The 26,030-nt window shown below is 37.5% G+C and overlaps 1 protein-coding gene across 6 annotated transcripts in view; it reads left to right on the top strand.

Annotated features, from left to right (window-relative positions):
• The window catches only part of UEVLD (UEV and lactate/malate dehyrogenase domains), a 31,143-nt gene extending 6,346 nt beyond the window's left edge, over positions 1-24,797 (top strand). For 4 of the 6 annotated variants that reach the window (XM_059709106.1, XM_059709110.1, XM_059709108.1 and 1 more), the window contains 8 exons: positions 1,498-1,633; positions 3,221-3,339; positions 6,634-6,736; positions 12,463-12,633; positions 13,581-13,754; positions 18,514-18,577; positions 22,539-22,662; positions 23,454-24,797. In XM_059709106.1, coding sequence (XP_059565089.1) covers positions 1,498-1,633; positions 3,221-3,339; positions 6,634-6,736; positions 12,463-12,633; positions 13,581-13,754; positions 18,514-18,577; positions 22,539-22,662; positions 23,454-23,621 — 1,059 coding nt within the window. In that variant the 3' untranslated portion in view covers positions 23,622-24,797. The remainder of the gene's footprint in view (positions 1-1,497; positions 1,634-3,220; positions 3,340-6,633; positions 6,737-12,462; positions 12,634-13,580; positions 13,755-18,513; positions 18,578-22,538; positions 22,663-23,453) is intronic. The other 2 variants (XM_059709111.1, XM_059709107.1) reach the window with 1 other exon arrangement.
• The last annotated feature ends 1,233 nt before the right edge of the window (positions 24,798-26,030 follow it).

The raw sequence follows: 26,030 nt of genomic DNA, 5'->3' as shown, positions 1-26,030 counted from the left end.
AACAACTGGTCGCTATGACACGCACTGACCACCAGGGGGCAGACACTCAACGCAGGAGCTGCCCCCTGGTGGTCAGTGCACTCCCACATGGGGAGCTCCGCTCAGCCAGAAGCCCTGAGCCAGGCTCATGGCTGGTGAGCACAGCAGTGTGGGGGGAGCCTCTCCCGCCTTGTGGGGCGTTAAGGACGGCCCACGGGGAGCGGGCCTAAGCCATCAATCGGACATCCCCCAGGGCTCCTGGACTGCAAGAGGGCACGGGCCGGGCTGAGGGAACTCCCCACCCCCCAAGTGCATGAATTTGTGCACCGGGCCTCTAGTCTTTTTATAGTTGTTTACTGCTTGATAAAGCACATGTAAAGTTACTAGCAAGTATTGGGCATTATTTCCTAGTCCCTCTCTATTGAAGAGTCTTATGTAATATACATATTTATTTGTAGTTTTGCCTGTTTTTGACCTTTGGTATATTAAGTCAGATAATCTGTTATGTGCTTTGTTTTAACTGAGCATTTAAATGTTATCTGGATACATAACCATTCTTTCCTTAGTCTTTTAGAGGGTAATGAGAGAGTTACCTGGAGCTTTGATGTATATCCAGGCTTTGACACAGGACTGGAAAGTTCAAAAGTTTAGGTTTCCAGGCTCATTAAAACAAGAATAGCCAAAACCGGTTTGGCTCAGTGGATAGAGCGTCGGCCTGAAGACTGAAAGGTCCCAGGTTCGATTCCGGTCAAGGGCATGTACCTGGGTTGCGGGCACATCCCCAGTAGGAGATGTGCAGGAGGCAGCTGATCGATGTTTCTCTCTCATCGATGTTTCTAACTCTATCTCTCTCCTTTCCTCTCTGTAAAAAATCAATAAAATATATTTAAAAACAAAAAACAAAACAAAACAAGAATAGAATCATTTCCTCATGCTTCAACTTACTTGATTTTAGTGATTTAGCAGCTTGACTACACTGACTCCATTTTATCTCTTTACTCTATTCCTCAGTATTTAGGGATGAAGAGGTATCATATCTGCAGTTTACTCTTAATTGGTTCAGAAAAATGAAAAGAGGGAAAGAGACCAAGAAAGCAAATGTGATACAATTTTAGTGATCTGGGTGAAAAATACATGGAAATTCTTTTACTATTTTTGCAATTTTTCTTGGTTTGCAAATGTTTCAAAGTAAAAATTTAAACAAAGACAGACAGCTCCCAAACATACTCTGCTCATAAGCACATTCATGTTATACCCTATATTTTGGAGATGTGGATTTAGCATTTCTCCCTTCATTTTTCAGTTAAAAGAATTAAGTACTTTTTCAATGAAAAGTATTAAAATAATTGAAGGTAAAAGTAATGAAACAGTTGAAGGTATAATTTCTATGGTAGTGTTCAAAAATGAGAACATAATACAATAGTTTGTTTTGGCTGACTATAACAATGTATAGATTAACAAGATAGTACTCGTTAGCAAAATTTTTGCATAACTCTTCCCTTTGTGTATATTCTGCAGCCTAAATCTGTTGTTGTAGGATTAATTAAAGAAATGATTGCCAAGTTTCAAGAGGAACTTCCCCTGTATTCTCTATCATCATCTGATGAGGCACGGCAGGTGGATTTGCTAGCCTATATTGCAAAAATCACTGAAGGTTTGTATTTTTATTCAGAGTGTTATAAGTTTATAATTTCTCATTGATAGCCTTTACTCTCTGCTACTTTATTTTTATAAATAAATACATGCATATGTACATATATACACATGCATATATACACACACAAGTCTGTATTGAATTAAAAATTCCTGTACATATATCATAGGGTAAGTATTACCTACCATAGTTCCAATTACCTAACTATACAGTTCTAAGGAATATGCTTTCTTAAAATGTAAAAGATTAGCCCTGGCCAGTGTGGCTCAGTTGGTTGGCGTGTTGTCCTGTAAACTGAATGGTCATGGTTTTTATTGATGTTTCTCTCTCTCTCTCCCTCAAAATCAATAAAAACATATCCTTGGGTGAGGAGTTTTATTTTTTTTATTTTTATTTTTTTAAATATATTTTATTGATTTTTTACAGAGAGGAAGGGAGAGAGATAGAGAGATAGAAACATCGATGAGAGAGAAACATCGATCAGCTGCCTCCTGCACATCTCCTACTGGGGATGTGCCCACAACCCAGGTACATGCCCTTGACCGGAATCGAACCTGGGACCTTTCAGTCTTCAGGCCGACGCTCTATCCACTGAGCCAAACCGGTTTCGGCTTGGGTGAGGAGTTTTAAAAAATACATAAAAGATTACCCTTATACTGATAAAATAGTTTGTATTTTGTATAAAACCACTTGAATATACAGGGCTGGGCAAAAGTAGGTTAAGTTGCCAGCCATTATTACCTAAAAGATACATCATAAATATGGATACAAGTGATAATAATAATAACAATAACAATAAAAAGAATACAAATAAATATTACAGGGAAAACTCTGTGTTTCATGTACTCAGAACTATAAACCTATGTTTGCTGACCCCTGTATTAATGATCCCAAAACTTTTCCATTGTATCTTTATGTATCTTTTTGCCTCATTTCAATATATTGGACCAGAAAATCTGTGATTCTCACTGATTATAAAGTAAACTACCCATACTTGCAAAATTTTGTGAGGTGTTAAATATTTTTGCATTTTAAACCACAGCAGTAAGAATCAGAATATTTTCCAGAATTGTGGAAATCCTGTTTTTTAGTCTTATTTAATATTTTTTAAATGTTTGGAAAGATATTTTCTTTTTAAAAGGGTTGTCTTGCCAAAACAGGTTTGGCTCAGTGGATAGAGCGTCGGCCTGCGGACTGAAAGGTCCCAGGTTCGATTCTGGTCAAGGGCATGTACCTGGGTTGCGGGCACATCCCCAGTAGGAGATGTGCAGGAGGCGGCTGATCAATGTTTCTCTCTCATCGATGTTTCTAACTCTCTATCTCTCTCCCTTCCTCTCTGTAAAAAATCAATAAAATATATTTTTTAAAAAATAAAAGGGTTGTCTTTATTTAGTGGAATATTTAATAAGAGATTCCTAGCTTTCCTAGTATACCATTTGTTTGACAGGTATTTTTGAGTGCCTATTATGGGCTAGCACCATGCTTTCTGTCCTAAGTTATTGAAGCTTGGTGTATTTTTTTGAAAGATGTTAAAAAGGTTTTTGATATTATTTTTAAATTGTCATGATCATTCACTTTTCTTTGTAGGTATCTCAGACATAAATTCAAAGAACTGGGCAAATCATGAGAATAAAACAGTAAAGAAAATTACTGTGGTTGGAGGTGGAGAACTGGGAGTTGCCTGCACATTAGCAATTTCAGCAAAGGTATGTTAGTATCTTTTATAATAAAAGGGTAATATGCAAATTGACCCTAATGGTGGAATGACCAGAACGACTACTTGACCAGTCACTATGAGGCACGCTGACCACCTCTCGGTCCCTTTCCTGGCCAGCTGGCTCCCATCGCCCGATGGTGAATGGGGAGCTGGGGGTGTGTGGAGGGGGACATGGGTGGTGCCAGGCCATGGCTCCCGCCCCACCAGTCGCCCCCCACACAGAGGGCAACCCATGGCTGGGGCGGGGCCGGCGAGCAGGCGGGAACGGCTGACCTCAGTCCCTTCCCCCAGCCGTCAGGCTCCAGTCCCCTGATGGCGAATGGGGAACTGTAGGTGGGTGGTGGTGGGGGGCAGAGCCAGCTGCAGGCAGCCTGGGAAGATGGCTCTGATCCCAGGCCAGGCCTAGGGACTGTACCCGTGCACGAATTTTGTGCACCGGGCCTCTAGTAGTAGTTATAAATATATATCATATTGATATGCTTTTAGGTAGTTTATGTTTAATTTTTTCATGTGGAATAAACTCATTTTGCCTTAAAATATATTTAGTTGACAAAAAAAATGGCTAAAAACTCATTAGGGATGTTGCCTCTTTATTAGCAGTTAGTCATGGAATAGGCTTTGAAAAAGTGGTTTGAATAATGGGGTCATCAACCTAATTCAAGGGAAACCTCAATTTGACATTCATCTGACTTCATCACAAATTCTTTGTTTTAATTAAACTCTTATTTAATAAGTTAATTTTAGCTTTTTCTGAAATTAGAATATCTTTTACAGTTGCCTTTTTTGTGTAATTACTCTGCTTTCTTCTATGATCGTAGTTCCTGAGTTGATAGTTTGAGATTTATTTTTATCAGTCCTTTTTACTAGATTGTTTCCATATAAATTATTTTCAGAAAGGCATTTCAATCCCCTTCCAGAGTGGTTCAAAAGACCCTCCAGGGCCCAGAATCATGGTAACAGCATGTCTGTGTCATTTGAGGGATATAGCCCAGGATAGACTAGCTGTCCCTTCATATACTTATTTGGTAGTTGGCATTTGGTTTTCTATTCTATTAAAATTTGATTATTTGCCATCTAATTTCTTCCATTTAAGAATCACATATGTCTTGGAGGTAGGGTCTACTTCAGCAAATGATTACATTGTATCTAGGGAGCTAGAAAATTTTAAAGCTGGCTGCTCAGAACAATATATGCTAACTTTTGACACATAGTTTTATTTCCACCATCCTCCGTCAGAATATACTGTTCCCTCTTAATTGGAATTGGAATTTTTTTCACTTCTTTTGTTACTGAATAGAATGCTTCTGTAAACATTGCTTTACAAGTTGCTTATTTTCTCATCTGATTTTTTTTTAGGTGTGTATAAAATCATACTAGTGAGTCAGAGAACATGAATGGTTTTTATGGCACTTATTACATATTGCAGGATTGCTCTTCAGAAAGGCAATACAAATTTATGCTGCTAATAAAAACGTGCATATCAACCAGATTTTTGCCATTCCTAACAGTACTGAGTTTTATCAGTTTTCTTTGTTTTTGTTAAGTACAGGAAGGCCTCTTAAAGTCATGTTTCTTTAGTTGTTAGCAGAGTCTCACTGTCAGTATTTCTTTGTGAGCTGTCTAGATGGAAATTTTTTTCCATGTTTCTTTTTGAACATTAATATTTTGATACAGGATAACAATATTCAAATAGTGCAATAATAGCCATAATAGTGACAGTAGTATGTAGCAGTGGTGGTAGCAGCAATAACTAACCTTTACTGAATGATTAAGTAGGTGCCAGCACTTCACTCATTTTAAACACTTGACTCATTTTTACAGCAACTCTATGGCTTAGATACCATCATTACTGCCATTTTTACAAATGAAGAAACCAGGGCATAGGAAGGTTACCAACTTGCCAAAGTCACACTGTTAGTAAATGGAGGGAGGATTTGAAGCTAGGCAGTCTATTTATAGAACCTATATTCTAAAACCTTACTACTCAGATGTGGCTTTTAGACCAGCAGCATTGACATCACCTGAGAGCTTATTAGAAATGCATAATCTCAGGCCCCACTCCAGACCTATGGTAGAAATCTGCATTTTAACAAAATCCCTTGTGCTTCCCTGATCTATTAAATGTGATCTCTTAAAGCTTGAGAAGCTGTGCTCCAAACCACTATGTTAAACTGCTTTGTTGTTATTGTTGTTACTGATGGACACTTAAGTTGTTTCTAGACTTTTTGTTTTTAAATGAGTTTATTTGAGCCAAGGTGATGACATATGCTGGAAGCAAGATCTCAAATGCTCTCTCTTAGTCTTTTGAATATCCTTATATTTTTACATATTGTATCATTATCCTACATGTTCTAATAAACTTATAGGATAATTTATATAAATGAGATTGATGGATTAAAGGAGTTTTGTGTTTTTCAATTTTGATAGAAATTGTCAAATTATCCCCCATGTCAACTATACCAGTTTATTCTCATACCCACTTTGTATGAAAATACCTGTTTTACAGTTGTTAAACTTTTGGATCTTACCATGTATGATAAATTAAAAAAGGTAACTCAGCTTTCTTTGCATTTCTCTTACAAATGGTTAACAATAATAAAATTAATCGGTACAATTTAGAGGGGACTGCTCTCTGCCAGCCCTGTGTAACATAATTAATCCTCACACCACATGAAGTAAGGCCAAGTTCAGTGACTTTCCCAGCATTACAGAGCGAATAGGTAGTACAGCTGGGTTGTTTTCTTAACTTCCACACTTCCTTTCCAGTAGTCAGGTAGATCCCTGGGGACTCTTGCTCCTGCACTCTAAGATAGGAGAGAGCCTTAAATCCCTTACTGTTTTGGAAAAAGACCTTCCACAAAGGTAATTAGACTTTTAGGATGTTCCTTTTGTCATTTATAGTAATAAATGACAATAAAAAACACAATAACTCCTTTAATCTATCAATCTCATTTATATAAATTACCCTATAAGTTTATTAGTACATGTAGGATAATGATACAATATGTAAAAATATAAGGATATTCTAAAGATTAGAGAGAGCATTTGAGATCTTGCTTCCAGCATATGTCATCACCTTGGTTTCCAGTCAAGCCTAAAGGATCACAGTATTCATAATAATTTCTTGCTTGCATGTCCCTTTCATTATTATTGTTACTTTTGATTCCTAAGACAGCATATGAAGCCTCTGCATTCTCCCTTAGCCCTCACTTCTGAATGAATTTAAACTGAGTAACCGGACATGCCCCGTGTAATGCTGTTCTTTTTTTATTGTACTGTACAGGGCATTGCAGACAGACTTGTCCTCTTAGACCTCGCAGAAGGGACTAAAGGAGGGATGATGGACCTTGAGATCTTCAGCCTGCCTAATGTGGAGATCAGCAAAGGTGTGGTTTCTCTGCTTAACAGATGCATGCCTCATTTGCTCTTGTATTTAAGTCCTGGAATTTTTAAATAAATTGTATTTTTTACAGCTGTTTTAGGTTCAGAGCATTATTGAGCAGAAGATACAGAATTTCCCATATATACCCCCTGCTCCCACACATGCATAGCTTCCCCCATTGTCAACATCTCCTACCTGAGTGATACAGTTGATAAACCTACCTGGAAACATTATCATCATTCAAAATCCATAGTTTACATTAGGATTCACTCTCGGCATTGTACATTCTATGGATGTGGACAAATCTATAATGACATATACCCACCATTATTGTATCATAGAGAGTTGTTTCACTGCCTAAAAATCCTCTGTGCTCTGAATTTTAATACTGAAGGTACTTTAAAGATCACCTAGTCGAAATCCCTCAATTTACATATTTGGAAACTAAGATTTCAAATAAGTTAAGTGATTTACTCAGAGTCATACAGGGACTGCAACTGATTATATTAACAAGAGCCAGATAAGCAAATAATATTCAGATTGATCAAAGGGATTTATTCTTTCTCTTTCAAATCACTTTAGGACACTGTTTAGTACATGGACCCTGGAGGTGGTAAGGCCATTTAGGATATGAGGAAACTGTCTCTTTCTATGTGTCTCACTTTAATATGAATTTGTTTTCTCTGATTGCTTCCTTTTTCATAATATATTGGTTAAGAATACTGGTCTTAGAGTTGGAAAGATGGAGTTTGCATCCTAATTCTGCCACATTATAGCTCTGACACTTGTCAGATTATATAATTTCAAAGTTCAGTTTTATCATCTCTAAAGTGGGAATAATACATACTTCTTGGTATACAGCAAAAGTGCTAAACCAATATTCTTTCTAAAAATTCAGTTAACATTGCTTTCCCTAAAAATACATTGTTAAAATAAGTTTTAATAACAATAAAAAGGGTTTTGTAGCAATAGATAAAAATTTAATGCTAAAGAAGTAATTTTATCTTATATTTTTAATGTAAAAATTTTGCATGTACTTTATAATGTGTGTAATATATTAGTGCAGACATATATCTGTAGGTAAATGCTTTATTTGAGGATGTGAACTTAAAAATATTTTATCCCTAGCTGGTTTGGCTCAGTGGATAGAACATCAGCCCTCAGACTGAAGGGTCCCAGGTTTGATTCCAGTCAAGGACACGTACCTCAGTTGCAGGCTCGATCCCCTGCCCTTGTCAGGGCCCATGTGGGGGGCAACCAATCGATGTGTCTCTCTTATATAGATGTTTCTCTCTCTCTATCTCACTTCCTCCCTCCACTCTCTCTAAAACTCAATGGAAAAATATCCTCAGGTGAGGATTAACAACAACAACAACAACAAAATATATATATATATAAAAAATTATTATTATCATTATCAGGGATGCATGATCAAAAAAATTGGAAGACCATTGTATTAAAAATTGTTTACTCCAACCTTCCAAATCTAGGTTATAGCAAAAGTCAGGTTGTAACACGTTGTGGTTGTTTGGCTTGCCTTTCCCTTTCCTTGCTTGGGTTCCTTGTATTCCTTGACCATGTTTTCCAAATAAAATGTTGAGACATCATGGTTTCACAAGCTTAAATGTACTAAGAACAGTGGGTCAGAAAAGTTGATATAATACCTTTAGGTTATAAAAATTGGTGTAACAATTCTAGCAAGCCTCTAGATCCCTATAGGACACAATGAGTTAATTTTCCTTTTCTAGAAAGAGTAGAATAGTTGCTTTAATGATCCTTTTGTAGGCTTCATAAAGAGGATTCCTGGGGGAGCTGGATATTCTCTTGTGCCTGTCATTTCTAGGTACTGAAGTTCTTAAGGGACATCTTAACTCTTCCAAAGTACTTTAGGGAACTGTTAGTACATGGGCCCTAGAAGTTGTGAGGCCACTTAAGACATGAGGAAATTATTTCTTCCTATGATCTCATTAACCATCAATAACTATTGTTTAGATCATTGCAAGTATAGAATCCTTGGAATAGATATATAGAGCATGGTGCTTGCCACCAAATAGGAAATGTTGAATGAGTATACACTATCTTGGGGCAAGTTTCATGTTGCCCATGTTAATTTTGGTTGCACATTCCTGATAATATTTAATTACTATGACATGAAGTAATTTAAAATACAAGGTTAACTAACATTTCATAAATATAATCTATGCTATGAAAAAGTGCATTAATAATTTTGGGAAATTAAACTCATTTGGAAATTTTAGTAATGTTCCCGTCATAACCATTGACTGATCATCTTAGAGTTGTTACTTTGCTCCATATGGATATTTTATTTTATTTTTGTTAATCCTCACCTGAGGATATTTTTTTCATTGATTTTTTTTTTTTTTTTTTTTTTTTTTAGAGAGAGTGGAAGGGAGGGAAAGATGGGGGTGGGGAGAAACATTGATGTGAGAGAGACACATTGATTGGTTGCCTCCCACATGCACCCCAATCAGCCCGGGGATCAAACCTGCAACCCAGGTACGTGCCCATGACTGGGAATCCAGCCCAAGACCCTTCAGTGCATGGGCTGATGCTCTAACCACTGAGAACACCAGCCAGGTTATGTTGTTTGTATTTTTATGATTACAAATAATGCTTCAGAGAACATTGTAATGCAAAAATCTTTGTGCACTTCTCTAACTAGTGGGATAAAGTAGAATTACTGGGTCAAAAGGGATGTGTTTTTAAAATTTGTATTTTTAAGTTGTACCTATTTATACTCTAACTAACTGTGTATAAGGGTTCCTGTTTCCATTCTCTCAATTACTTTTATTCATTGTTAAACACAGCTAATGGAATAATTCTCCTATGGTATTATTTTAATCATGTCATTTTCTGACTGAAGACACTATTATGCTTGTTTCACTGCCATTATTTTAGGGAATCAATAACATATGTTATTTTATATATATTTATAGTTTCTTACTTCTCTTACTTTATTTTATAAATGATTCAGAGAGATCGTGGCTTTGGTCACACAGTAAGGGGCTTAGCTTGGGTTTCAAACATATGTTTATTACCAATTTCTTATTTACTCCAGGAATAGTCTCTGCATATACACGCATAAATATTTGTGTATAGAGGTATAAGCATGTGTGTGCATGGAGAAAAAAGTCAATAGTTCTAAAACTTAGCCAAGTAAGATTTTCTCAATAGTCATTGATTCCTAAAACATGGTTTATGGATTGATAACTTGTGTCCAAGTTACCTGAGGTGCTTTTTAAAATTACAGATGCCTGGAAGCTTGACATATGGAGTAGGAAGCCTTTCTTGCACTTTTGAAATATTAGACAGCTTCTACTCTGTTCACTAATGATCAGCCTTGAGGGTGAGGCATTTTTATCATTTAAAGTAGAGGAAGCTAAAGGGGGAAAAGAAAAGAAATGTTCCTGGCAAGGTAGGCTGATGCCAAATTACAGGATCGTAAGTTGAACTATTCACTGATATTTAATAATATTGACAAGCCACCTAATCTTTCCAGGTATCAATTTCCTCATCTTTATGAGGGTATAGGACTAAATCTGTAAACATAGGACAGTGCTAAACAGTACTCTGAAGCCAGATTGCCTGGGCTTAAATTCTGGCTCTGCTACTTACAAGTTCTATGACTTTGAACAAGTTACTTAACTTCTCTGTGCCTCAGATCTGTCAAATGGGGATGATATTAACTCCATAGTGTCTTTTAGCTTAGATTAAATGAGTAAATATAGGGAAAGCTCTTAGAACAATACCTGACACACAAAAGTGGTAGGAAAGTGTTAACTATATCCCTTCCAGATCTACAGTCTTCTAATTCTTGAGATTTTGACTGACCACCAGATATCTATTTTGAACACTAAAACACAGGAATTAATTATAGTTTATGAAGAACCATAATTAAAATCCATGAGTCAGTTTTTGGAGCTACCATCCCCACAGTTGCATTAGATAATGTACTAAAATTGGGTAGTGCATTTCCCAGTGGACACATTGCACATAAACTTTTGTAGAAAGATGGCCTTAGAGGCTTCATTAAGACTAAACCCTGGCATCTACTCATTGTCTCCCTGGGATGCCAGTATTCATTTACAAAGGTTGATTAAACTGATACCATTTTAGTTGTTTCATTATTTTTCTGTTGTATCTGATGTTGCTAATGTCTGGCCACTGTTTTGACATGTACTTACTCTAAAACACACTGTGTAACAGAAAGTAATGTTGTAAAATAGCATGTGTATGTTTGAGGATCATAGCAGTGAACTCCAAAACCAGTGGTGTTTTTTTAAAATCTCATTTGAGAACATGCTTAGAGAGAGAAAGAAAGGAAGGAAAGGGGGGAGGGGGGAGAGAGAGAGAGAGAGAGAGAGAGGAGAGAGAGAGAAACATCAATCAGCTGCCTCCCATATGTGCCCTGACCGAGGAGGATTAAACCCACAACCCAGGTATGTGCCCTGACTGGAATTGAACCGGCAACCTTTTGGTGCATGGGACAATGCTCAAAACTGAGCCACTCCAGTTGGGCAGCAGTGAACTCCAGAGAATAGCTTTTTCTAAGTCATAACAGTTGCTAATGCATTAAGTTCCATTGAAAGAAGAATCTAAACCCAACGACTCTGGGCTTCATTCAGTATAAGAAAAAGTCAGGCCAAAGCCGGTTTGGCTCAGTGGATAGAGCGTCGGCCTGCGGACTGAAGGGTCCCGGGTTCGATTCCGGTCAGGGGCATGTACCTGGGTTGCGGGCACATCCCCAGTGGGGGATGTGCAGGAGGCAGCTGATCGATGTTTCTCTCTTATCGATGTTTCTGACTCTCTATCTCTCTCCCTTCCTCTCTGTAAAAAATCAATAAAAATATATTAAAAAAAAAAAAAAGAAAAAGTCAGTAAAAACTGAGCCGAGACATTTTATCTTCATGTGAAGATTTTCAAACCATTTTTATCCCCTCTTTGGAGTAGAATCCTTCCTTAATAAATTAAATAGATACAGCAGAACTACTCTGCTTGGAGAAGTTGAAATAAATGGCCTGGAGCCATGCCTACCAGCCTTCTGATTTTCACTTATTCCCAGTCCTCCCAGATGGCCCCTGAATCACTTTTTTTAAAAAAAAATATATTTTATTGATTTTTTACAGAGAAGAAGGGAGAGAGATAGAGAGTTAGAAACATCAATGAGACAAGAGAGATCGATCAGCTGCCTCCTGCACGCCCCCCAGTGGGGATGTGCCCGCAACCAAGATACATGCCCTTGACCGGAATCGAACCTGGGACCCTTGAGTCCGCAGGCTGACGCTCTATCCACTGAGCCAAACTGGTTCGGCCCCTGAATCACTTTTAAGGAACTTTAGGACACCTAAAAGTTTAAAAATGAGTGATGTAATTGATTTTAAGTTTTTTTTGCCTATAACATATTTATTTTCCCTAATAAAATGATGGATTAAATAAAAATTAATTCCTTTTTTGTGGGTTCTGGATCCTGTAATTTGTTTGGTTTATCTTTATTGCTCTCTTTCCCCCCTTGGAATACACTGTTGCTCCTTAATCCTCTTTCTGGTGGCAAACTTCAGCACTTTGTATACTTCCTATTGAGATAAGATTGATCTGGAGGTAGGTGTGCAGAAAAGGTCTCTACTTGGAGAGAAGAAAAACCTTCTTTATGAACACAACCTTGATTAAAACATATACCTTGAGCTCATACTGTTTCTTTTTATTCATTAGATTTGTCTGCCTCTGCTCATTCCAAAGTGGTCATCTTTACCGTTAACTCTTTGGGTAGTTCTCAGTCCTACCTTGATGTGGTGCAGAGAAATGTGGATATGTTCAGAGCCCTTGTCCCAGCTCTGGGACATTATAGTCAACACAGTGTCCTGCTTGTTGCATCTCAACCAGGTACTAGGTTTTATTTTAAATGAATTTGATGATCCAGTGCATCAGTAGAATTGCTATTACTGATAAAAGTCATAAAACTGGATTATAAAAGGATGACTAGTCAATTAAATTGCTCTTATAATGAACAATACAGTATTTCCATATTCTGTCATACAGTGACTTCTTATGACTAGCATTAACTAGAAGGTTACAAATTATCATTTTTATATTATACTATTATTATTATGTTCCAGGTTGTTAGCCATGCTTTTCAGTGAGAAAATGGTTAAACTCCCAAGAGAAAAATGCAGTGGCTATGTGAAAGAGTTTTTTTAATTCTGAAGTGTCATACAATGTTAGTGAGCATGCCAGAGTACATTTTTAACATTTTGAATTTAAATTATTTGAAACTGTTTTACTTAAGAAAGAAATATTTTTAAAGAGTTAGGTGCGGTACTGGCCTCAAGTTGGTGAACAGATTTTTTTACATGTTCCCCATGTAGGAGTATGGCATGCATTTCACTTGTTTTTCTTATAGTAATTGAGGAACTCTGGTCTCTTTAATTCTTGACATCCTTTTGGCATATTAGAAAAAAAGTAGTGGTGGTATATGAATCAGTATTTTAATTTAAAGATAGAAACTCAGCTTAAGATAGATATAAAGATAACTTGATCAATGAAAAAAAATTATCTTCTGGTTTTCGGTACCCAGTTTTTATCCTTCTTGCTTAACTATTCTAGGAAATTATTCTCCGCTTTATATTTAGCAACAAAGTTATGTTAAATCATGCTGAAACCGGGTGGTTTTTTAAAAATATACGTTAGAAATATACCTTATAGTGCATTTAGGACCTAAGAAGAATATATACAAGTTCTAATATACTTATTAAAATAATATTTGTTTATGAACTAGGCTAGAAGTATGTTTTTTAAAATATTTACATTTTTACCTTGTGTGCAATATTTAGTGGAGATCATGACTTATGTGACATGGAAACTGAGTGCATTTCCTGCAAATCGAGTAATTGGAATTGGATGCAATCTGGACTCACAGAGGTTACAGTATATTATTACAAATGTTTTAAAGGCAGAGACTTCAGGAAAACCAGTGTGGGTTATTGGTGAGCAGGGAGAAGACAAAGGTAAGAAGTACATTTTTACTAGTTATATTGATAATCTAAATCACTAGTGGCCATGATATTCAGATATAACTGGGGACTCAAGAATTGTGGAGCTTAGTTGGGTTTTGTTCCACATTTGGGTGCCTTTTCTGTAACATCTCTGTCTAGTGAATAGATACCTCAAATGTGTTATCCTACTTATATTTACCTTTCTGTAAGTTTACAATTAGGCAAGACTCCTTAGTCAGGTTTTATATTCCTTCAAAAGTATTTTCTTAAAATTTAAAGCTTCCTATATGCTTTGATGCCAAATATTAACAGCTGTTATGTCTAGGATAGAAGTAATTTTTAAAAATGTGTACTCTCCTGTGTTTTCTAATTTTGTTATGGATATGTGGTATTTGTATAATTTTTAAGAAAATTATTTTAATAAAATACAGTCGTATTTTAAATATGTATAAATCTGCACTGGCTACCTAGAGAGTTGAGTGCTATAGAGTAAACTTTTACAAAGCCTGACAGTGTAATTCAAGCAGAAATACTTTCCAGGTTCAAAATGCTAAACATTAATCAATAGGACCCTAGAAAAAGGTAGCAAACAAGAACTTGGAGCCAGATGTATTAGAGTAATGAATGTCTAGGGATTCAAACAAACCCAAGACCTGAATTTTACTCACTACTCCATTTGAATTCTGGTCCAGGTTGATCTTTTGCTTATCTGGTTATTGTAAATCTCCCAGTTAGTTTGCTCTTTCTCCTCTAGTCTGCCAAATTAATAATGATATTAGCCAAAACTTACACGGTGTTTACAAATGCTTTCATTATAATTCAGTCTTCCTAAATCGTATACCTCCTTCCAAAAACGTTTACTGGCTTTCTGTGATCAACCATTAAATTCCTTTCGTTGGCATTCAAGGAGTCCCACAGTATTCAAGGAATGCCCTCATTTTCCTTCGCAGTTATAGTTATGGAGGTAGTCATGTTATTAAAGAGTTGGAAGGAACCCACGGGATCATCAGTTACACTTTAAGAACCCAGAAATGGATACAGGGATGGTAAGAGTGACCTGCCCAGGAGCCTATAGCTTTCCTGGTCTAAAACCCAGGGCTTGTGCTGCCTAGCCCCACTCTACAGCTTTGCTTCAGCCACAGGGATCTTTGCCCACCTCATTTTCCTCCCTTCTCCTTCTCTCTCAGCATATTTAAATCTCATCCTTCAAGATTTCGGTCAAACCCCACTTATTATACTATGAAGCTTTTCCAGATCACATCACTCCACAGTGATTTTTTTCAGTCTTTTGAGCTAAAAGTTATTGTTAGCTATATGGTGAATAACCATATATTGTCTCACGATGCTTATTCTTTTGTGAAACTGCTGTTTATTCTGATCTAGTTTGAATTTTGTGTTTGCACCTTCTCCTTATTAAAAGTGTAAATTATTAAGCTGTTCTTCTAGTTGAAAAAAATCATACATTCACATCGCAAAAAAATTTAAATAGTACAAAAAGGTATACAGTGAAAAATAAGTCTCCCTTGTATGCCAGACACCCCTTTCTCTAAAAGCAATCACAGCTACCAGTTTCTTATGTAATCTTACAGAAATGTTCTGTGCATAGAGAAGCAGATGTATAAAATATATATCATACATTATTCTCTACCTTGCCCTTTTACGTATTGATAACTTGCAAATGACTACTATATATGCATTTCATTCTTTTTAACTACTGGATATATCAAAATTTATTTAACCAGTCCCCCAAATAGGTTACAATTTTGTAATGAATTAGAACATTTCATAAATATAGTTGCATTAATATCACAAATTGTAAAGAGAAAATAAAGGATGGTGTGACAATAAGTAAACCTAAGACACTATGCTGACTGCTGTTAGAGCTATATAGATGTATAAGAACCTGACCCTGTTTTTAGGAAGCTTAGCATATAATATAGGAAATGACTGTACTAGAAGGCAATATTGACTTCCTGTGAGAAAGGCCTAAGGGAAGTAGGATAAAAGCATAAGGAATATTATGGTAAATTTGCCTTCAGCTCTCAAATGGGAACTAGAAATAGAGGGATGTAGGTACATGAGAATTGAGATTACTTAAGTATAATATGTAATATTTGACACATACAAAAGTATATAATGTAATGTATATATATGTTTTAGAGCAGTGGTTCTCAACCTTCCTAATGCCGCGACCCTTTAATACAGTTCCTCATGTTGTGGTAACCCCCAACCATAAAATTATTTTCGTTGCTACTTCATAACTGTAATTTTGCTACTGTTATGAATCGTAATGTAAATATCTGATATGCAGGATGTATTTTCATTGTTCGTGACCCACAGGTTGAGAACCGCTGTTTTAGAGCATAATAGAATAAACATTCCTAACTTGCAAATGACTACTTATATATATATGTATCCACACTCAACGAATCCACACTCAATTATTATTATTTTTTTTTAATATATTTTATTGATTTTTTACAGAGAGGAAGGGAGAGAGATAGAGAGTTAGAAACATCGATGAGAGAGAAACATCGATCAGCTGCCTCCTGCACACCTCCCACTGGGGATATGCCCGCAACCCAGGTACATGCCCCTGACCGGAATCGAACCTGGGACCCTTCAGTTCGCAAGCCGACGCTCTATCCACTGAGCCAAACCAGTTTCGGCATACACTCAATTATTAAGAACAGTACCGATACCACTGAAACTACCTATGTACTCCCCAACCCTACCTTTCATTTAGATACCACTATCAGATCACTTTTTATCCTGTTTTCTATTTTTTTTCAGAGATAGTGATAGCAATGGATTGGTATACTTAGCTTGGCCCTGAAGCCAGAAATGGATTAGAGGCTCCCTCTGCTGGTTTTATAGATATCAACTGGTTATATTTTTGTATAAGTGATACTACCACAGTAATAGCATTTATAATTATACTAGAGGCCCTCACCTGGCCTGCATCCTTTCACAATCTGGGACCACTCAAGGGATGTCAGATAGCCAGTTTTGGCCCCATCCCCGCAGGCCCGATCCAGACAGGAGGGAGCCCACTCCTGTGCGTTGAGCCCAATCCTGTGCACTGACCACTCCTGGTGGTCAGTGCGCATCATAGTGACTGGTCATTTGGTTACGTAGGCTTTTATATATATAGATTGAGTGGATACTATGTGTATTAAATGGTTTGCATATCTCAACTTAAGAAGGAGATGGTGGTTTTCCAAATTAATATATCAGAAAGCTTAAAACTCAGGTTGACTAATCTGTTTGTGGTTACACATGTAGTAATGGCAAAACTGAGGTTTGAACCCTGGTCGACTCCAAAGCTGTGCTTTTTCTTGCTGTGACTTAATTAGATAATTTACTTAAAGCATTTAGTACAGTGTCCGGCATCAAGTAAACACTCAGTAAATAGTAGTTGTTATTACAGTAATCAGCAAGATGGTTATGAATAAAAAATTGGTAAAAACATGTAGAACTATGTTTTGAATAAAGCAACATTAGGATTTGGAAACATAATAATAGCAGGTGTGTAAGTAAAATTATTCTCCAACTATTTCAGAGACAAGTGGCAACTACAGCCTAGCGAGAAATCATATAATGTACAAAATGCTTTAGGATCTGTTTCCTGCTTCCTTCCCCAGCTTCATCTTCTGCCATTAAGCCAGGCATTCTATGCTAGTCAGATGGTCAACTTGCAATTTCCTGAATGGTTCATGCACTCTCATGTCTCCCTGCCTTTGCACCTGATGCTTCCTTTCCCTGAATATTCATTCACTGGCTACTTTCTGCTTACCCTTCAAGACTGGGCTTGAGTGCCACCTCTCCCAGGAAGCCTTTCCTAATTATCCAGGTTAAGTAAGTTTATGCCTCTATTATAAACACTATCACACTATGTTATAACTGCATACTTACCAGTCTTACCCCACAAGACTGTAGGTTCCTTGGAATGGTCTCAGTAAATGTGTTTTGAGATGAAGGAATGATCCTGACACCATCTTGTGATCAAAGGTCATTCATATGATGCCATACCAAATTAGATGGTCAGCAAAACATGTACTTTGGAGCAGCTATTTTCAGCTGTAAACTGCAGGTAGCTCCTTCGAATGGTGTTCTAGAAATCCAAGGCTGGACCTCAGGACAGAGTGTTAGATCATCTGCTTTACGTACACATCCATCTTTCCAAAGGGGAAGGTGTTATATGTAAAGGAAAAGTGCTGTCCCGTGGTCATTTTTCATTCAAATTTTGGGCTCCAGAGGATTACTGTTCTTGAAGAATGGAACCAAAAAGATTAGGATTGATACTAGACACAGTATTTAAAAGAGCTCCCTAAACTAGCATGGATTTACATTAGGAAGTTTGAAATCTAGCCTAGAATAGATGGTGAAATTATTCCTCACCTGGTGAAAGAAATGAGTCTGTGTGGGTCCCAGCAGAACAAATACCAAGTGTTTGTAATACTTGAGAGCCTGTTATTCGCAGCCTGCTGAGGAAGGAAGGCTTTCTATGTGGACAGTAAAATGGCCCAGGTAGAACTATTGTTGATGAGAGAGAACAGGTAAGGAGGCTGCAAGTAGACTTTGGGGATCTTGTGTTTTGGGGATTGCAGCTCAAAGTCTTACCCCAGCTGTCACTACAGCACATTTAGTGTCATTAGTGGAAAATGTAACTATTGCTAGAAGGTGGGTACCCTTGATGGCAAACAATCATTTATCACATCTTAATCCTAAAAGAGTTATTAACAAAATATATTGATTTTTCACTTTTTAGTTACCAAATGGGGTGGCCAAGAAGAAGTCATGAGTCATAACTCTCAGGTGCAGCTGTCCAGCAGGTAACACTGAGTGTAAATTTACATTTCTCTAACTAACATTTACTTACCAGGCTCCTGCAGACAAAACTAGCTAGTATGGACAAATCCAAAAATACAAGGGAGCAATATTTTCTATTGTTTCTTATCTGAAAATGGATCAGAGTGCTTTGCAAACCTAACTTCAGATACACACTTGACATTTCTTTAAATGTTGAACAGGTTCCTGATTTATAGACAGTGATTTACTGCTCCCATATCTAAACATCTGAGGATATTGACAATTTTCTTTTTTTAAAAATATATTTTATTGATTTTTTTCAGAGAGGAAGGGAGAGGGATAGAGAATTAGAAACATCGATGAGAGAGAAACATCGATCAGCTGCCTCCTGCACATCCCAGACTGGGGATGTGCCCATTACCAAGGTACATGCCCTTGACCGGAATCGAACCTGGGACCCTTCAGTCCGCAGGCCAACGCTCTATCCATCGAGCCCAATTGGTTAGGGCTTGACAATTTTCTTTAATGTAGAAGAAAACTTCTCATACCACTTAAAATTTGAAATGTACTTATTAATCACACATAAATACATTTAGAAATTAGTCTAATGTGAATGGATAAGCCATATTATAAGTGCAGGCAAAAACAAAGTATAATGCACAGATCCTTGTATCTTTTGCTTTATTCAGAGGCCTTCTGGGGGTATAGAGCTTATAGGTTGGACTCTACATATATTTTCACACCATTTGTTGTTTCACCATCATATAATGACATACTTTCCTACAGTCTGAGTGGTGGAGATTTTTAGCTTTTTAAAACTTCAGCATATAGTTCTGAACTGGAAAGAATATTCTCTTATTGATAAGGGGAGTATGTTGCACAATCCATTCTAACCTGATTCTTTTTTTTTTTGTTTGGAATAAATACACAACATACTGTTGTAAAAGTATCAAAAATTATTAACAAAACTTGTAGAACAACACCATGTAAGAATATTCTTTGCTCTAGGTCGTGACAACTTAAATTTTAAACTCAAGGTTTGGAATGAGGAACCTAGTTTTCAAAAAAAAAGGAATTTTACAGAAGCAGAGACAGTATGCTATCTAAATTACAGTTTTGGGTGAACACACTACCTAGAGTCCTTGGTGACCTAGGTTAAACTTAGGCATGTTATCTAAATTACAGTTTTGGTCTAGAACCCTTGAGTGACCTGGGTTAAACTTAGGCACTTTATCTAAATTACAGTTTTGGGTCTCCAGAATACTAAGTTGACAAGTTAACTGGAGCCCTCTAACCTATGGTGCTACCTCTTCTCAGAGGCATCAGGCATTTTTTACAATCATCATTGGCATTTTCATAGGCTAATTGTTGAATTAAAATGTCTCCTGCTGCCTCATGTTGAATTTGTCGTCTCACTGCTCGAGTGAGACGAGCCACAAAATCAGAAAATGATTCTAAAGGCCCCTGTAAACATTTACTAAAAGCTCCCTCAGAATCCCCTTTTGTTGGTAAAGTCCACCACGCTTTCCTTCCACAAGCTCTAATTTGCTCATATGCCAGTTGCACATAATCTAACTGGGTTCGCACATCATTGTATGGTCCCAGTCCTGCTAGCATTTCGTAAGTTATTTGAGCATTCAGCCCGCGGTTTATTTGGGCTTGCTCCTGGCATCTCTCCAAGAATTCTCCTTTCCATAGTAAATAATCTCCTCCATCCAGAGTTGCACGTGCTAGAGAATACCAATCTTGAGGGATTAGGAAAGCTTCAGAAATACTATGCATAATTTCTCTTGTAAAAGGAGCTGTTGGACCATTTTGGACTACACTTTCACGTAAAGCCTTTATCATTTTAAAGTCAATTTTTACATGTTGTCTGATTACCTGATGCGGTAGCTGTGGATCAGGTACCTCTATGATAGGGAAAGCAAGCCTTTCTTCCACCGGTATTTCCCTCAATCCTTCTCTGATGGCTTTTTGCACAGGTGATTCAAATGACAGCGAATTAAGCATATCAGAATTAGGATGTGCATGCGGAGGTGGAGAGGACCGTGAAGGCCATTCCTCTAACATGTCTTTCCACTTCTCACCAGGAGGAGCGGAAGGAACTAGTTGAGGAGACTCTTCCCAAGCCTCTGTAAAAGGCTTTAGCAAATACGATATTATGTTCCCCATGGAAAAAGTTTTTTGAAATGAGGTTTTTTTTTGTTTGTTTGTTTGTTTGTTTTTTGCTACTAACCTCCTTCCAAGCTCCAACCAACCTCCCTGGCAACCCTCCAAGATCCAACGTACCTTCCCCAAGAAAAGCAAAGGTTATGTTTTATAACAACATGCAAAAAACTATAAAAGATTACCTTCTAAAATTTTAACACTTTAATCATACAAATTAAAAACACATAATACAGTTTCTTAGTTTTTAAAAGCCAGATATACCTTTTTAAAACCGAATCTACTTTTTTAAAGCCAAATCCTTCCCCGTTTGTTAGCCTGGTTTAAGAAAACATTCCCAGTGTACTTAACAGACCCGGGCTTCTGTAGTCCATCCTGGGCTTTTGCGTGCGGTAGATTCCCCTCACCTTTTTTCGGTGAGTTATCCACACCTTCTCGGTGAAAACTTCCTTTTCTCGCTCCAGCGAGACCTGCACTTCCAGATTACCCGTTGGGCGCCAGATGTTGAGTGATTCCTTCCACGTCCTGCGTGGTTCAGGGTTCAATATCTGGAAGAGGAGCCGCACACAAATGAAATAGAAAAGACAAGAGATAATTTTGCAATACCGGGGGACCAGGCGGGCAAGTCCGGAAAGACTTCTTCCTCCCTAACCTGATTCTTTATGTAAACCTGCATTTATAGCTTTTAAAAGGAAGAAATTCAAACATGTTTTTAAATTTTATATCATGTTTTATTAGTTACCAAAACAATGTGTACTATTATAAAACTGTAAATGCTGTCGATGTCTATAAAGCAGGAAGTGAAAAGCTGGGGTAATTCCATTCTCTAAGAACCACTGTTAGCAGTTTAGTGCCCATATGTTCAAACATTTCTTTCAATGCTTCTGCAAACATCGTTTTTATTATTTTTTATTATAACAGATTTATGTTATTCATATTATCTTGCTTTGTTTTCTTTTCTTTCTTTTTTAAAATATATTTTATTGATTTTTTTACAGAGAGGAAAGGAGAGGGATAGAGAGTTAGAAACATCGATGAGAGAGAAACATCGATCAGCTGCCTCCTGCACACTCCCCACTGGGGTTGTGCCCGCAACCCAGGTACATGTCCTTGACCGGAATCCAACCTGGGACCCTTGAGTCTGCAGGCTGATGCTTTATCCGCTGAGCCAAACCGGTTAGGGCGCTTTGTTTTCTTAATAATAAATCTTGGACATTTTCCATATTGCCCATATAAATCTACTTTATTCTTCTCTAGAGCTACATGGCACTATATTAGATAGAGATTTATTTAATTCACTTTTGATTAATTGTTTCCAAATTTTTTCTGTCTCAGACAAGGCAAACATAATTATATGTATGTCTTTGCACATTTGAGCATATTGCAGGACAAATTCCTAGAAGAGGAATTTCTAGATCAAACGTTGCCAAATCTTTCTCCTAAAAAATTGTGTCACCTTATACTCTCACCGGCAGTTATGGGAATGCCGTTTTCTCTGTAGCTTCTCTAAAAGTATTTACCATTTTTTTTAATATTTGCCAATTTTGATAGGCAAAACTGATGTATTGTTTCAACTCACATTTAGTTAAATAGTAGTGGTAGAGCATCTTTTTATGTTAAGTCATTTTTATTGTCCTGTGAACTGCTTATCCAACATTTTAAGAAAACCTTAATCATTAGTTTATCTGTGGATTTTCCTAACAATTAGTGTATAACTCATATTTCTGTGTTATAAAAATATGTAACTAATACTTTAAATTGAAAGACTAAATACATATTTTATTCATTTTCTGAATTGATTTTTTTTTCATAACCTAGAGCCATGGAACTATTAAAGGTCAAAGGTCAAAGATCCTGGTCTGTTGGACTATCAGTAGCTGACCTAGTTGACAGTCTTATAAATGATAGAAAGAAAGTGCATTCTGTATCAACTTTAGCAAAGGTAATTGCTATTCTCATTCTCTCATCATTTGGTTAAACTTTTATATTATTAGCTTAAAACCTGAAAAGATGCTATTCATATTGTAATGAGGTATCTTCAATATTAGAGTAATACATGGACGGGAAACAGTTTGGTCTAATCCCTCTCCTGCTTGGCTATGGAAATTCTGCACTTCTATGTTTCTCTTCACCCCCATGTAATTTTGGGGAATTCCTAAGAAGCATTTATATATTCCATAAACTCCTTCTGGTTGTCCTTTATCACCTTAGCCAGCCAGGTCACCCCAGACTGATGTGTCACCAGTCTTAGCTGTTCATCAGTTTGCACTCTCCGGCTCAGTTGTCCTTTACCACTTCATCTCAAGCACCACTAAGACAGGCACAAATGCTTAACCAAATTTTCTTGAAAACTTAGGAATTCCAGGAGAAATAAAACATGGAAAGGAGAACTTAAAACAGGTTATTACATTGGACTGTACCCAGAGCCCATTCTGTGCCCCTCCCCTGGGAATCTATTCTAACAGTCTTTTTTCTTTGCCCCCAACTTGCTACTCATATTGCAGGGGGCTAGCTTCTCTTCCCATAAAGGGGATATCTTTGACCAAGTTCCTCCCATCTCACAAAAAATATCTGAAACAATAACTTGAATTTAGAAAATAAATGAACATTTTTTTTTTTCTTAAAGTTCAACTTTGTACTACGGCTATAAAAGCAAGAAAGTAACCATTTTTTATGATATTAACTTGTTTGTAGTGCTTTAGCTCTATTATAATCTAATTTTATTCATTTCAGGGATATTATGATATAAATAGTGAAGTGTTTTTAAGTTTGCCTTGCATCCTTGGAACCAGTGGGGTATCTGAAGTCATCAAAAGCACAGTGCAAGAAGACAGAGTGACTGAGAAGCTCCAGAGCAGCGCCTCCTCACTTCATGATCTCCAGCAACAGTTAAAACTTTAAGTCCAAAGTTCACAGCTACCTGGAGGGAAGCGTCATTTAATTTTGCCAACATATATAGGGTTGAGAACTTCTGTATCTTATTACTTATCCTTACAAACTGCTTGGTTAAGGTAGATGGTTTTTTGGTTGGTTTTGTAATTTGAATTCTTAGGGAGTTAGATAAGGAGGGGGAAAATCTGGTTTTCTTTGTCGTTCTTTATATAACTACTAGAGGCCTGGTGCATGAAATTCGTGCACGGATAGGGTCCCTAGGCCTGGCCAGCAATCAGAGCCAATCGGGTCCCTGCCTCCCCATCTCCCCGCCTCCCCCTTCCCTCACTCCCTCAGTGCCCCACCACTGCCACTGGTCTCCTGCCATGTTCCGCACTGCCCCTTGGTGGTCAGCGCACGTCATAGCAAGCGATCGAACTCCCAGTCGAACTCCCGAGGAGACACTTTGCATATTAGCCTTTTATATATAGATATTCTTTAAACCTATAGCAGAGATGAACTTTATCTGCAAAATGCATCATGTAAAATTATGTATCCTCAACTGAAAGCACATTCAGCACTTTGGGAATATTTTGAAAGTAATATATTTTTAGAAGAAAAGTACTCTTCAACTGCTACAGTAAACATGCTAAGTCAAAGGGTCAGTATGGATTTGCCAAATCTGTGCTAGGTATATAGTCAAAGGATCCACAATTTAAGGTATAAAAATAAAGTTGGTAGTAATGGTAATAAAGCATTTTGTTTTCCTTCTTCAATTAATTAGCTACCAAACAATGGAAAAGAATTTTACATGTACTTTAAAATAGTAAAAGGGAAAGTGAATTTTTTAATATATGAAGGAAAAGTATAGTTTACCTTCCAGTGGAACTGTCCTTTTTGAAATTTTCTATAACCTCTTTCTGGGCTATCAGAGTTCTAACACCTCATAAATTCACAGTAATATTAGTAGAATCAGAGAGAAATGTGTATTTTCAGTGAAAATAGATTGTGAATGAAAGCCAAGCAGTTTACTTTTAAGCTAAAATAGGTTGTCATAAAAGCCATTGGTTTTAAAGGGGGAGAGGTTGGATGAACTGATTATTCTGAGCAGATCCTTTAACAATTCCTAAAGAAACAATCAGAGTACATATGCTTTGGTGATGGTTCAATAACAGTATCTTCATATGTTGCTGGGGTCCAACCCCAGCAGGTCCAGGGGTCCCCAAAGGCGTAGACGGAGTCGGTGAAGAAGGAATGACACGGAGACAGCGTTCAGTTGATCAGCAGCCTAGCCAGGATCTCCAGCCAAGTTCTGGTCTCGATCTCCAGAGAGGTTCTGCTTAGGATCTCCAGCCAGGTTCTGTCCAGGTTCTGCAGCCATGTTCAGTCACCAGGTTCTAGTCAGGTTCTCTTGCCATATTTCTGTAGTCAGGTTCAGTCCAGGATCTTTTGCCATGTTCTCTCCAGCGAAGTTCTTCTGTCTGTAGGTTCTGTGTAGGTTCTGTCTTCTTGGCTCTCTTCTTAAGTTCTGTCTCCTGAGTTCTGTCTTCTGAGTTCTGTCTGTTGTTGTCTTGTTGCATCTGTATTTATACCAGTTGATTCCAATCCTATCAATCTCTATTCCAAAGGTTAGGGCGTTTCTTATCTCCATTCCAGGGAGTAAAGATTATGTAGCTTAAGCATGATTGTTCATAGTTAAAATGATTAATTACCCGCCTGGCACTTAGTTAAGAGGTTTTATTCCCTCCCTAACTTCAGGGGAAAATCCCTACCTGGGGATTCAACCTTTCTCGGAGAGGTGACCTTGGTTAAAACACAGCGCCAAGAAGGTGAGCAAACATATTAAGAACCGTATGCTATATATGCCAGGTCCCTTGAAACAGCAAGCATGGACCGGCTCCCGGCAATATGTGAAAGATTGCATATCATTACTGAGGTGGCATACAACTAATAGTAACAACCAACATCAACACTTGACGTTTCAGGCAGTGGGATGAGCACTTTATTTTGTTGAATCCTCACTGTAAACCATTGAGGTGGGGATTATCATCCTCATTTTATAGAGGAGGAAACTGAGCTTTAGTGACCAAGATCTCATGGGTAAAGGGCACTTATCCATACAACCTCTACTTTTTCTAATTGCTAGTAGAGGGAAAAGGCCTAATAGCCAAAATAGTCACCACAGGCGCCTAAAGCTGAGGTTCTGTACCTTCCATTCTCATGTAGGAGCTGACTTCCCCCCCAACGTAGTTTTTAGAAAGATTGATTCCCTGACTTCCCAGATTTGCCCTCAGCAAATGGCAGAGAGGGGTATGCACTGCAGTAGGTGCTTATTTATTTGGTTATTCAGGTAGTGTTGACTGGGAGCGCACTGTACGCAGCACTGCATTTTCAGGCACTGCAGGTACAGTGGTGAGCAAACCTGGGTTAGGTACAAGC

This window comes from Myotis daubentonii, chromosome 9 (genome assembly GCF_963259705.1).
Source record: "Myotis daubentonii chromosome 9, mMyoDau2.1, whole genome shotgun sequence".
Classification (NCBI taxonomy): domain Eukaryota; kingdom Metazoa; phylum Chordata; class Mammalia; order Chiroptera; family Vespertilionidae; genus Myotis; species Myotis daubentonii.
The sequence above is the reverse complement of the archived record's forward strand: the minus strand, read 5'-3'. Positions and strand labels throughout refer to the sequence as shown.